Genomic DNA, 13184 nt, shown 5'->3' on the forward strand with positions numbered 1-13184 from the left:
TTAGCCTACAATGGGATGACAAAGCTCATATAGAATACTTTCTTAACACTAGGAGCAGAAGATGTTTTTTTTAATCATTTTATTATCATGAAGGTTGGAAAAAATATGAAAATTACTGAATTCAAAGTGTTGCTTTGTGGCAGCAGTGAGAAAGATACAAGAAATGTCATGTCTTAGTCTAACATCAGAGGACATGAGTTTTATTGTGAAGGGCAAAAGCGATTCTTCCTCTGCTAACGGATTTTATGCTTTTATTCTGAAGTCATGACTTCCTGAAGTTTCTTCCTGTGTGGCTTTAACTTGACGCCGCACTCTATCGCCTTTTTTAGCTGGATGAAAACTTCATTTCACAGACAAATTCAACGAGAAGGTGAACGGCGACCATGAAGCTCCGTTGAAAGGCGGCCAAAGAGTTTGGAGTAAGCTAACTGGAGACTGCAGGACCCCGTCGTTAAAACTTTTTCTTTGGTCGAAAACTGTAAGTTTTCCGAAGTTTCAATTAAGTTTTTTGCAGTTTTAAAAACAGAGTTACTGTTAACTGTTGACTTTTCCAGTCTTTACTAAAGTGCTTACTTGACTTTTATGGTGTTAAAAACGCTAAAGTCATCTTGTTTTCTGTTTAATTGGACTTGAAGCTAAAAACGATGTGGACGTGTTAGCTAACGTATTAACCCAGAGGTGAGCTTTTTCCCCTAACTTTTGCGTATTCATTTGAATATTGAATGTATTCCCTATGTTAATGGCTATTTAAGATTATACTGCACATATGGCAGCCTAAAGTTAAATAGCCATAATTGTGTTGAGGTATTTAGAATTTATTGTGATATTATAATTTGTATTTTCCTCTATTTCTACACCATCGCTGAACACTTATATAGAAAATCTCCCCGGGTCTTACTGTGATATTTCACTGCAGTGTTAAAATGTTATTTGGGGTTAAATCACCAGCCCATGCACCACACATGTGTTTAAATTCCATGTTAACAAAAAACACATGTAGATACTAATAATCCATAGAAGTGATAAAGTTATTGGAGACAGTACATTTTTTTTCAAAGCATTGCAGTTTCTTTTAGTGCTTTTAATTGTGCTAGCTTTGTATGTGAGGACCCTTATTGCATCACATTTTATTTATGTATCCATAAATGTGCAGGCCAACTTATGAATCACTGTCGTGAACCTCCAGTCAGACTCAGTTTGGCGCCCAGCATCATTTAGAAAATGATGTAGGAGCCAGCACTTTATAGCTGATTCAGGTCCAGTGTCGGCTTTTTTCATCATCAGCCTGAGACTTATGCAGCCTTTGTGTGGGTAAAAGTCTGCAGTGTAGTTTTTTTATTCAGGAAAACCCCCACTCCTGAGGCACATGACCCCCTGGCAGTGCTCTACTCTCCCGATCTCCCTCTGGTGACGTCTTGGCCTGCAGGCAGATAACCTAAAACTTAACAAAGGATTTTATTTCCCTCTCTGTCAATAACCACATTTGTATTCTCACCTCACTCATTCAGCCAATGATTCATGTCTCAGAAAACCCATGCTGATGCACACTTGCTTGCACAGCCATATCTGATGTTACAGGAGCATAGTAAAACAAACTGCTTAGTGATTGTTTAAGAGACACAAATAAATAAGTCTAATCTCCTGGAAGCATGTTTCCTCAGGCAGCAGGCGTGTGTCTGTGTGTGTGTCTGTGTGTGTGTCTGTGTGTGTGTGTCTGTGTGTGTGTCTGTGTGTGTGTCTGTGTGTGTGTCTGTGTGTGTGTGTCAGTCAGTCAGGACAAAGTCCATTATTGGCCCATGGCAGTAAACTTGCCTTGCAATAAGATTTACATGGCACACTCCCCAAAGTTTTCTAGATTTAGATTTTGTTTTTCTTAAAGCCACGTGTCCAAAAATTCTACGGGGGCCTTTCTATCTCAGGCACCTTTTTTTTTTTTTCTCTCCATGATATTTGCATTCCTTGCATTCTTGGTGCAGTTATCTTGTGGCAGTGTATTTTGAAAGAAGGGAGGTGTCATGTTGAAGCCACATGACATACTGGGATGTTTACATTCTTCTGAAATTAATTATAACGTCTTCATCTAAAACATTTGTCTCACAGGAACAGATTTAAAGGCTCGTTCCTCTCTAAATTCAGTAAAATTGATGCTAAAGGCTCCATTATGATGTGACAGAAGTAATATAGGAGCTCCTGGACTTTCAGCTTTTATTGCAGTGTGTGAAGGGATTGCAGGAAAATTGCAGTGTCTTTGCAAGAGGAAGACATTTCCCCAGAATTTGCCAGGAAGCACTTCCTGACAGGACTGAGTGAAGGTCTTCCTGAGCGTAAGGATGCCTCTGTTTCAATCCTGTTTATTGGAAGCGCTTATAATGGTGTGAGTAATACTAGGACTTCTGAGTTACGTTAGTGATAACAAAGGCAACAAACTGTAGTTTTTCTTGGCTTGCTGAGATCTCTTACTCATTTCCTCCAGAGCTTTTCTTTATTTTGACAATTTATTTTTCCCCTCTAGTTTGAATTCTGCCTGTGATGTAGTTTGGGCCACGTGGAAAAACTGCAATAACTTGGGATCAGAGTCGTGGTGCTACCATGTGAGGCTCTAAAAGACAAAGACTTGTTTGTGTAGCGTGTTGCGGCAGCCGGTGCTGCAGTGAGAAACCCAGCGCTGGTTTAGTGTCTGACGTTACTATGAAACAACCTGACCTCACAGTAGCCCAGACTGAAAGTTCTATGCACCATCTCTCAGGGGGAAGGGTAAACAAAAGGAGGGTGTTTTACTGGAGTTTTTGATGGGGCTTTTTCTTAAATTGGGTGGCACAGGAAGACCAAGAGCAAGGCAGGTGGGCCAGAATATTCAATCATAAAATGCAGTGATGACAACTGGTGTGGAAAAACATTAGGTGCAGCCCTGTGCTCCAGTGCACAAAAGCCTGCAGATGATTCTTGTACTGAATAAGTTTTTATAAGTTGATTAATGTCTTAGTAACTTTTGTCATTGTTATTAGCTGTCAGTTCAGCTCAGGAGGGTTCAAATCCGACTAAAACAAATGTTTTAAAAGGAATGGCAGCAATGTAGGTGTATTGGAGACGGTCTGTATTCAGTTATAGTTTCAGATCTGGTTATATTTGCAGTTTATTTTAGTCAAGGGTGATGGTGCTGAAGGAGAAGCGAATGTATTGATTAGATTACTTTTAAAGAAGAAGTAGTCATGAACTTATGGTAGCAAGTTATTTTAAACTTGTTCTCAGACCTTTGACCTAAAGTGTCACACAGATTTACAAACCATGAGCAAAAGTATCGTACAGCTGATTATGAGCAGGTCTAAACTTCCTACGACAAACTGGGTTGTAGTACTTCACCTTATGCAGCTTCTTATGCTACATTCTGAAATGCACATCTGTACCACAGCTGGAGGTAAGTTATAGGAGCACGAGGCACCGGTAGAGGCGTGTGTGTGTTACAGAGACCGACCATTCAACGTATGGTCAAGTAATCCCAGCCTATTTTCAGATGCTTCATCCCTCCCCCCTCCTCATTCTGTATCACTCCAAATCCATCTGGTTGACGTTAAAACCACCTCTTAGCCCCAGAAAAGTAGAGTTTGATTCTCTTACTGATTTCTTTCTTTAAAATTGAAAAATTCTTCTGTCAGATGGATTTAGATCAGTAGCATTGATTCCTTTTTTGGGGGGTGGAAACATTTATTCAAATGGCAAGAGCAGAACAATAAGTGAATGATGTCATTAATGCGGTTTTATAGTGTGGTTTTTATAGTGTTAGATGGCCTCTCAGACCTCCACAAAAAAGCTGTTTTTAGGCCTCTGAACATATGCTTTTTATCCATTGCTTTTGCAATTGTTGCCCTTTTTAAAATAAAAACTTTAGTTTAGAGTGAACTAAGGTTTGTGAGCAATTTATTCATGATGGCTATAAGTGGATATTTGCTTTGTAAAAGTGTATCAAAAGAGCATTGTTGAATAGGCTTGGAGTGAAATGTCCACCTCTTTCATAGAAGTTTACCCTCTGACTGGTCCCAGCAGATACGTACCCCTCCCTAAGCCTGGTTCAGGCAGAGGTCTCTTCCTGTAAAAGAGGAGTATTTCCTCACCACCATCAACAAATGCTTGCTCATAGAGGGTCATCTGATCACAGTCAACCGATGGGGTTTTCTTTCTAATATTGTATCGTCTTTAACTTAAAATATAAAGGGCGATTCTTGTGAAATCAAGTTAGAGGTTGTGTCTACTGTTTTTGTTTCCCAATGTTGTTTCTCCTGACACTGACGATCAAAAATTATGCAACAACCAGCTGGGTGTACAGAGCAAAGATGTTGGCCTAAGGAAAAGCTACAACCACTTGAAGCTGGCTCTGCATCGTCTCAGTATCATCACATCATCTCAATATGTGGGATAACAATGATGCTCAGTCCCACAAAGATATTTGTGGTCTTGATGGTATATTTTAAAACAAACTGGAGGCCAATTGTGGTTAAGTTTTTGCAAAAGTATGTAATGTGGACGTGTTTTCCTTCTGATCAGTGTTTTCCTGGTGTGTCTGAAAAGATATCTATGATAGTCGGGACCAAGCCTCTTCCTTCCTACTTAAGACAATAAAAAAAGAAAAAAAGTAAGGGTTAAGCAATTTCCTTAAACAGCTGGACACTATCTTTTTTTTGAGGAAAAATTACTTCAGCAGGACTGAATGTTTGCATGTGTTTCAACTTTCATCAGGGAAGAATAGACTTTGGGCACAGGATGGATCATGTGTGATGTCAAAACAAACTGCTGTGGTCAACAATGGAGCTCCATGGCACAGAGGAATAGGATATTTCTGGCTCTAGCAGATAGACAATACTAGTTTGTAGGTTCAGTTCTTTTCTGCGTGGGTTTTTTTTTTTTTTTTTTTTTGCTTGGGGTAAAATATCTGAATCCATTTGAGTTGCCTCCATGTATATGACACGCCAGCTTTTGTTTGTTGTTTCTTGTTGGCATTTTATCTTTTCCCTTCATGGATCAGTTTAAATGTCTTGGGCTTTGACATAATACAGTCCTTGGGGGGATTTAGTGTGAGGGAAAGAGGGTCAAAAAGGTCAGCAGGAATGTCACTGCCTGGTATTAGTGTTTAGTTTGTGGGAGAACTGGCTTGCTTAGGAATGCATGCAGTCATCACTCCTACGCTTCAGGCATCAGACAATATAATTTCATATGGACCCTCCTTCACAAGGCCACAGATGGACTCTCATCTTTAGGTTTAGCCATATTTTATATATATATAATTTATTTTTTAAATGGTTGACCTGTTCATCACTGATGTGAGTAAAAGTGGAAAATCCCTGACATTTTAAAGGCTTTGAGTCTAAAGAACGACCAAACCAGTTTTTACGGAAGGTTTCAGTGCCATCTATTTGCTGCATGGCCAGCACAAAATTGACTTTTATTTTCATGTGCTCATTTAATTCCTGTTTTGACTCTTTTCCAGAGATAAATTGACCTGGCATTTTGACTTTCATGGGAATTGTTACTAAATGGGATTTCACATGAAACTCATTCCAGTTTCGATGTGGCTTTTATCACATGACAACTCATTCTATTTCATATCTCCTCAAGGGACAGAGCATGAGTTAGGGTGTCTTGTGAAGGATTTCATTATTTACATGTTTATTTGTTTGTTTTTAAATTTCAAAAGTGTTTCCAGCAACAAATATGACTCTTGAGCTATATATTTCCTCCAGAGTTTATTCAAAAAGCATCCTGTTTCCATCAAATCACAGAGTAAAGCATAGTAGTAGCAGTCGTAGTAAGAAGTGCATCGGTGGTGTGCCTCCAACCTCATTCCACTTGGAAACTTTACAGTTTATATGGAAAGCAGGTTGTTATATCTTCAGATGCATGTGTCTGCATAACCAGGGTTCTGTTTAGATTCAAGCGTAATGATATGTTGATGTTGTACTACAAATACAGCACTTTGTATGACATTTTGGAACAAACCTACACCCACTTCTCTGCAGTTAAACCAGGCGCCAAAGCACTTAAGGCTCCTTGTTTTAACAGCAGACTGTAGCAAACCCAGCTCACATATTGAGGTCATTGGTCTTAATTAAGCCCTTAATGCCAATTTCTTAACCTACTGGGTATGACACTGTGACCCCACAGAGGGAGGAAATGAGGCAAAGCCACTAGTCCCCCCCCCCCCCCCCTCCCTTTTTTACTATGCGATGTCTGAACAAGTGGGGTTACTGTTTTTATGTCGGACAGCTGGGCTCTCTGTGCCATATTGTTTACTATTTCAGTTCCTCTAAATCAGATTTTGTTTGAAGCGATAAGTGGCCAGTGCAAGTAAAAGAGAGACATGTGATAAGTGTTTGAATCCACTGGTCATGGGTATATTGTCCAACTTTGTTATGGAAGTTTGAAATGCCGAGCATGCCGGAGCTATAAGGCCTGAGACCCCTGGGAGAATAGTGCCATTATTTTAGAGAGGAGCCTGGCCATGAGCACTCGTGACTGCCCACTCGCCGGAAATAAGGGCTTCTGGATAATAAGTCCTGGAAATCACTTTGTTTTTTGTCTCTGAGGCAGCCAGTTTTTTTTTTTTTTTTTTTTTTTTTTTTTTCTTTTCGTTTTTTTGTGTCGCCGACTGCAAGGGTAATTTGATGCAGCAGTCATTTGAAAAGGAAGAATGAGACCTTTTACTGTAACAAGATTAGTGATAACTTAATAATTTCTTTTTCAAGTGGAAATGTAAATGCATGCATACAGGCAGGCTTTCTGGTTCAAAACAGGCTATTGTGCATCAACAGTGCAATTTCCTTACCAGTAACTACAACAGGGACAAGGGTGGCATCAAAAATATATGTAAAGGACTCTTTAGGGAATTGCCTGATTCACCAGAAATGGCAGTTTACTGTTGTTGTCTTGCTTTTCTTTACTGGACATGTTAATTTTAGTTGTTTAGACGTGGCATGAACAGTTTGCAAATTTGTCTGCCTACTCTTAGGAAGTGGCTCTCCAGTCCTGTTTTGGATCAAAACATCCCTCCCACCAAGTTCCAGTGTTTTCACCACAGTAGACTTTGAGACCTGGCATTTTAGGGAATACTGACATTCTTGGTTGAAAACATGTCCAGCGTGTTACATCTGCTATATTTTAAAAACTGTTACTGGGTAACATTAGGAGTGATGGTTGCACAAGAAAAGGGCCAGTGTATGCCCATATTGTTTTTAATGCAATGTCAAACAAATGACACGACATATCATAATGTGGACTATTATATAAAAACGTATGGAATGCCTACAAATCCATATTTTATCCCAAATACAGCATTTTAAAACACTGGTTGTTTAAACTGAGGCATTTTACTCTTTCATGAAAAAAAAAAATTCTCATTATCATTTGAATGCAGCAACATATTAAAACACAAAACTTGGGGCAGGGACAGCAAACGGCTGGAAGAGTAAGTAGTACTAAAGAGAAACAGCTGGAGGAACCTTTTGGTGCTAATTAAGTTAATTGGCAATGGGTCAGTAACATATTGTCTGTATAAAAAGAGCACTTGAGAGAATTGGGTCGAACTCACCTGCCTGCAGTCTAAATCTTTTACCGATTAACAACATTTAGCCATCCTTTTTTTTTTTTTTTTTTTTGGGGGGGGGGGACTTTCTTTGTAACCTCATTTTTAGCCATCAAAGTAGCCAAACAAATGCTAGACATTCATCCATACCCTTGTTAGCCTGATTCTGATTCTCACTTTAACTCTAAAACCAAGGTTACAAGTTTGCCAGTGTAAGCATTTTTAATCATTTAGATTGTTTTTAAAAACAAACTGTTTCCAACAAAGATGACTTCAGATGTTTAATCTGTTCAGTCTTTGGTTTACTGTGACAAACCAGTCCTTCATTTAAAATTTCTTTTGGAAGAGTAGCTCTCAAGAGCTGGAGTTAAGTCTGCCCATCACACAATCACTTTTTGAACAAGCACAATTGCACACACATTCAATGAGTGTGTGCTTACACCCAAGCGTTTTTCTAAACACTGACATAAGGCCAACCCTGATGCTTTCAGGGAACATTTGTAAACTGTAGCTCCAGAAAATTTGTAACATTATCCAAATAAACACTGCACTAGTGTCATTAAATTTCTGAATTCTGTGAAGAGAAGCTGTCGGTGCTGTTGTCTTAGTGGCTGTTGATGATGTGATATGTGGTTTCATGTGGGCATGAAACACCATCTCATCACACGGTGTATTTAGAAGTTGTAGTTGAGTGCTGTTAAACATCTATTTAGCCAGATCCAGTTTGAATAGTTGCTTTGATGAAAAGTTGAAGAGCTTTTACGCAGTAATGGCAATACTTTTACCTCATGTGCAATACTCCAGCAGTTTGGGGGATGGCCACTTTTCAATCTTTTCTGTCTTACAACGATCAAAGTCTGTTTGTGAACTGATAACATAAAAAAGACTACTGCAGGCATAGCTGCAGACACCATATTTGGCAGTGATTTGATTTTGAAGTATATTTTAATGCCTTTTAGTTCCGGCCAAGATCCTTTATGGAGTTTCCCTTTTTTCTTATGCTTGTCTTCTCTTTCAGAACAATTGAACACAAGATGATGTCTGACGCTAGCGAGATGTTGGCAGCAGCCTTGGAGCAAATGGATGGGATCATAGCAGGTAACCACAGTGAACATTTGGACTCTAAGACCTGGGAATAGCACTTTTTCAAGTGGGCATGGTAAGCTATGAGGGTCTACTCACATCTGGAAATCATTAAATTGCAAATACAGAGTCTAGCGGACAATAACTTTACCACTTTTACCTGCAGTTTAATGTAATCCTTCTGAATATACATGAGTCTGAAATACAGCTGAAACCATGCTTTTAGTGGTCTGCCTCCACTGCATGAAGAATTAAAGTAAGTTTCCATTGTCCCTGCCGTGATGGAAACTAATGATTATTCAAGCTCTGTGAGTTTGGAATATAAACTTCTTGCTTGTGAGCTTTTGGCTGCACTCTGTATATTTGTGCTGCTGCAGATGAGCAGACCAGACTTCAGTTTTTGAGTCCCTACTTTTTCCACTGATGTGTGTAATTATAGCACTGACCTTTCCAATGGGAACGAGACGGCTGATCACATGATATCACCCCGTCCCCACTGTTTCCGCAGAAACCACAGGCATCATCAAGCCCTCATGCCCTGCTACTGTGGGGGAAGCCATGCTTGGTGGGAACATCATGCACTTGAAATCAGTTGGGATGCTGCCGCATTTGCTTCCAAATAAAATGCAGTTGCCACTTATACAGAGAGATTTAATTGTCTTTGTTATCTTATATTTTGTCTGATGGACACCATACAAATATTGTTTGCTCAGTATGTTTGCATGATTGTGGTATTCTCGCCACGTCGGCATTAAAGTATCCACGAAAGTACCTAAAAGTTATTATGACGCTTTAATTTGCTGAAATGTTTACTTGAGTAGGAGGAAAATGGCTTCAGAGGGAAAACCATGTGAGCTATTTAAACGAACATAATGGTCTTTGAGAATTTGATGGAAACCCCAATTAAAATGTTCTATGAAGGATGTGAAGAGCTGCAACTGTAACAGCTCTGAGCTGCAACAACCATTTTTAACTGTCATTAAAAATGGTGTCTCTGTGTTGGGGTTGTGCAGTTAATCAAATTTTAAATTCTGTTAAAATTTTGGCAAGATAAGAAGTTAATTGAGATGAAAAATGAATCATTTACTTAATTGTTTTCTAAAACTGCTCCTATGTTTGACCTTTTAGCACACTTCACGCCTCTAATTCACTCCGTGCCAGTCACCTCACTAAACTTTTTTTTTTCTTTTATCTTTTTTTTTTTTTTTTAAATAATTCAATTTCATGGAATTAATGAAAAGACAAGGATTTTTTTCTTGAACTTTAATAAATAATTTTTTTCCAAATCATATTCTTAATGACAAAATAATCGTTAGCATAATCGAATACCCCTGTTCTGTACATATGCTCTTGTGAAAATTCATTATAGACGTTTTGTTTAATCTTGTTACATCATAGAAAAAGAACTGATACATTAGAAATGTGCACAGCTGTGCAGCAGTTAATTTAAAGCAGTTAAAAGGAGCTTTAGTTTGTTTATGCACCACAAGTTAAATCTTATTTATATTCTTTTTACCGCTGACCTGGAGTTCTTGCCATTTAGTGAATGCAACAAAACGCAAAGTCCATAACTCATATTAAATAATATTTTGCACTGTACATACTGTAACAAAGATTATCAACCCCAAAACAAGCTGTATAAATGCTGTAATCTAGTTTGATGTATTTGGTGTTTACAGACTGATATGTTGGTGACTGTTTAAAGGCATCAATGCAGTAACAAAGGCAATAGCAGTTTTTAATGATTGAAAAGAAAAAAAAATTGGAATATGCAGCTGTATGAAAGTATGAGTTCACAAGCTATTCATCATGATTCCACCACTCCTGCAGATCAAAGACAAATGTAGATTTCATAACAACCTCTATATGTATCTAAATCCTCCCCCTGCACTTCGCCAGGCTCCAAGGCCATGGACTACTCCAACGGGCTGTTTGACTGCCAGTCTCCCACATCGCCTTTCCTCGGTGGCCTTCGGGTCCTTCACTTGCTGGAGGATTTGCGGGCAGCCCTGGAGCTGATGGATAATGATGAGAGGGACAACCTGCGGTGTCAGATTCCTGATTCCACTGCAGAGGGTCTGGTGGAGTGGCTGCACGGACGAATGGTAAAAAGACCCCGTGTAGGGTTCTCTCTAGATTTCTTTGTCTGGTCTTTTAGGTTGAAGTGTGATCGAAAAGTGTCGTGAATTTCTAATGAAGACTTCTCCTTGCACACCTCTGGACCCCTGTCAGTGTGATTGCTGTTTTTAGTAGGGGTGCAACGATACACAAAATTCACGGTTCGGTTCGATACTTTGGTGTCACGGTTCGATATTTTTTTGATACAAAAAAATGTTCATGCCTTTTTAATTTGTCATTTATTAAAATTATAAATATATATTTTAACTCAAAAGTACAGTTTTTAAATTTAACCCTAACCCTTGTGCGTGTTTTTTATTTTGACAGCGAATGTGCACCTGCGGACCACTTATGTGCAGCCCTGGTTATTTGGCTCGTCATATTGCAGCCACAGAAATTATTTTGTCCATGAAACCATAAAGCTGCACTTTCTTTTTGCCTTATAGTCTGATTTGTCATAACTTCTCCGTTTTGTGGTAAGCTTTTCTTTGGCTGTCACTTCTTCACCCTGACCTGTCTTATTTGGCTCAGCAGAACTAAAATATATATCTGTCTGTGAAGGTCATCGTAGTCAAATATATATCCTGCTGCTTTTACACACGCACTCACATAAGCTCAGCGATTCTCTGCGCGATCAACCTCTCACATGTTTAAGCTTGCTGCGGGAGATTTCACTTGTCATGTTTGCATAGTAAGCTACCAATTAATAAGACGATGTCAGAGGAATTGGTGCACAAATTATCATCACTCACAGATCAGTGCTGTCATTGCAAAGTGAAAGCAAAAAAACAAGCGCAAATTCAAACGCGATTTCAATATGTCACATATTGACAGTGGCTCACCGATGCCAATGACATAATTACCCAGCTACATTTCTGAAAGAATGCAAAAGCATTGACATATATTTTTCCTACAATAGCCCGACAGGCAGGGCAGAGATAGATTTTGGTAGCCCGACTGAAAAAAATCGCTAGCCCTGTATCTGATTGAGGAATCACTCATCTTTGGAAAAGAGAGTTTATTACAGAGAAATGTCTCTTTCCAAAATAAAAGCTATACTATCCGCTTCTTCTGGGCTATATTCTCAGCAGCATGAGGAGAATCATGTGCTAACGGCAGTCTAAATGACTCGGCTAAAGTTAGTAGCATCCTTGCTTGTTTTTTTTCTGCTTCCACTTGTCTTTGTACTAGGATGATGTCGGCGTAAATTTGCAGTCATATTCGTTGTGTTCCCACTAGTGCTTTCAGGTTAATCTCGTTGAAATGACCTTAAGGCCACAACACGGCAAATCTCCGTTAACGAGCTACCGCCGATCGCCCCGTGCATGGGGCTAGACGGCCAACACGTTAACGAGCTAACTGCGCTAACACACTAGTTCCCACCCATGTAATTGAGCATTGCATGGCACATCCAACATACTGTTTTACTTTAGTGCATGACTCGCTTACCTTCAGGGTCATACGTCACATGAAAACCAAAATAATTCCAAATGCCAGATCTGAATGAGGGTGGGGGAGGTCCATGTTGCAAGGAGAGCTTAACTTCTGTCTCGCTAGCTTGCCCTGCGCTCTTCCTTCTGACGACGCTGTCTGTGTTGAGCGCTCAGTGAATCTGCGTTCGACTACTCCGCCTAGGCTCGACAGTGCAGCCTAGGCGGAGTAGTCGAACGCAGATTCACTGAGCGCTCAACACAGACAGCATCGTCAGAAGGAAAGTTGATAAAATAAATAAAAAACTTTGTATTGTTCGATACATATGCGTACCGAACCGAAAGCACTGTATCGAACGGTTCAATATCGATACGAATATCGTTGCACCCCTAGTTTTTAGATCAGTGAGTGGACCCCTTGCTGCTCCATGAGGTTTATGAAGTTATGTCATAGATTGAGGTGATGGAAGCCGTATCTCTGTCAAAGATCAGAGGGCGTGACTCAGGTCAAAGGCATGCTTTATAATTTTATTTTATTTTTTTAACGTATAGAGTTCTGCTGTAAGTCTAAGGGAGGTCACTCCGTTTTTTGGCCACTACAATCTCTTGTTCGCTACAAGCCCTACTAGCCAGGTTTGTCTTCCTGTGACTTTGTCCTGATCTCTGAAGTTCCAGCTTGCGTCACTGGATATACAAGTGCTCAGATTAGGAGTTTTAAAAGATTGCATCCGTGCTGAAAGTGATCAAGAAGGAGTCTACTTTGATGTGGAAATGAGCTCAATTTAAACCCAGCCTTTTAGAGAGGTGGCATACATCTTTGGTCACGCCTTGCAGTTACATTTGGGAGTAATAAAGGTTATATATGCCCCTTGAAGAGACTTTTTCATCATCTGTCTCAATTGCATCTTAACCTGTTGAGGTCATTTTGAGTTTATTGCTTTCTTGTTGGATCCATTTGCTCCTAGTTTTGCATCAAATGCAGT

At 39.5% G+C, this 13184-nt stretch overlaps 1 protein-coding gene across 3 annotated transcripts in view; it reads left to right on the plus strand.

Moving 5' to 3' along the window:
- Nucleotides 1–271: 271 nt before the first annotated feature.
- Nucleotides 272–13184, plus strand: part of ppfibp1a (PPFIA binding protein 1a) — a 30873-nt gene continuing 17960 nt past the window's right edge. For 2 of the 3 annotated variants that reach the window (XM_026146495.1, XM_026146497.1), the window contains exons 1-3: nucleotides 272–478; nucleotides 8589–8668; nucleotides 10553–10758. In XM_026146495.1, the coding sequence (XP_026002280.1) occupies nucleotides 8605–8668; nucleotides 10553–10758 (270 nt within the window). In that variant the 5' untranslated portion in view covers nucleotides 272–478; nucleotides 8589–8604. Of the gene's footprint in view, nucleotides 479–651; nucleotides 679–8588; nucleotides 8669–10552; nucleotides 10759–13184 lie in introns of those variants that run through there. The other variant, XM_026146496.1, reaches the window with a different exon arrangement.

This window comes from Astatotilapia calliptera, chromosome 17, assembly GCF_900246225.1.
Source record: "Astatotilapia calliptera chromosome 17, fAstCal1.2, whole genome shotgun sequence".
Taxonomy (NCBI): domain Eukaryota; kingdom Metazoa; phylum Chordata; class Actinopteri; order Cichliformes; family Cichlidae; genus Astatotilapia; species Astatotilapia calliptera.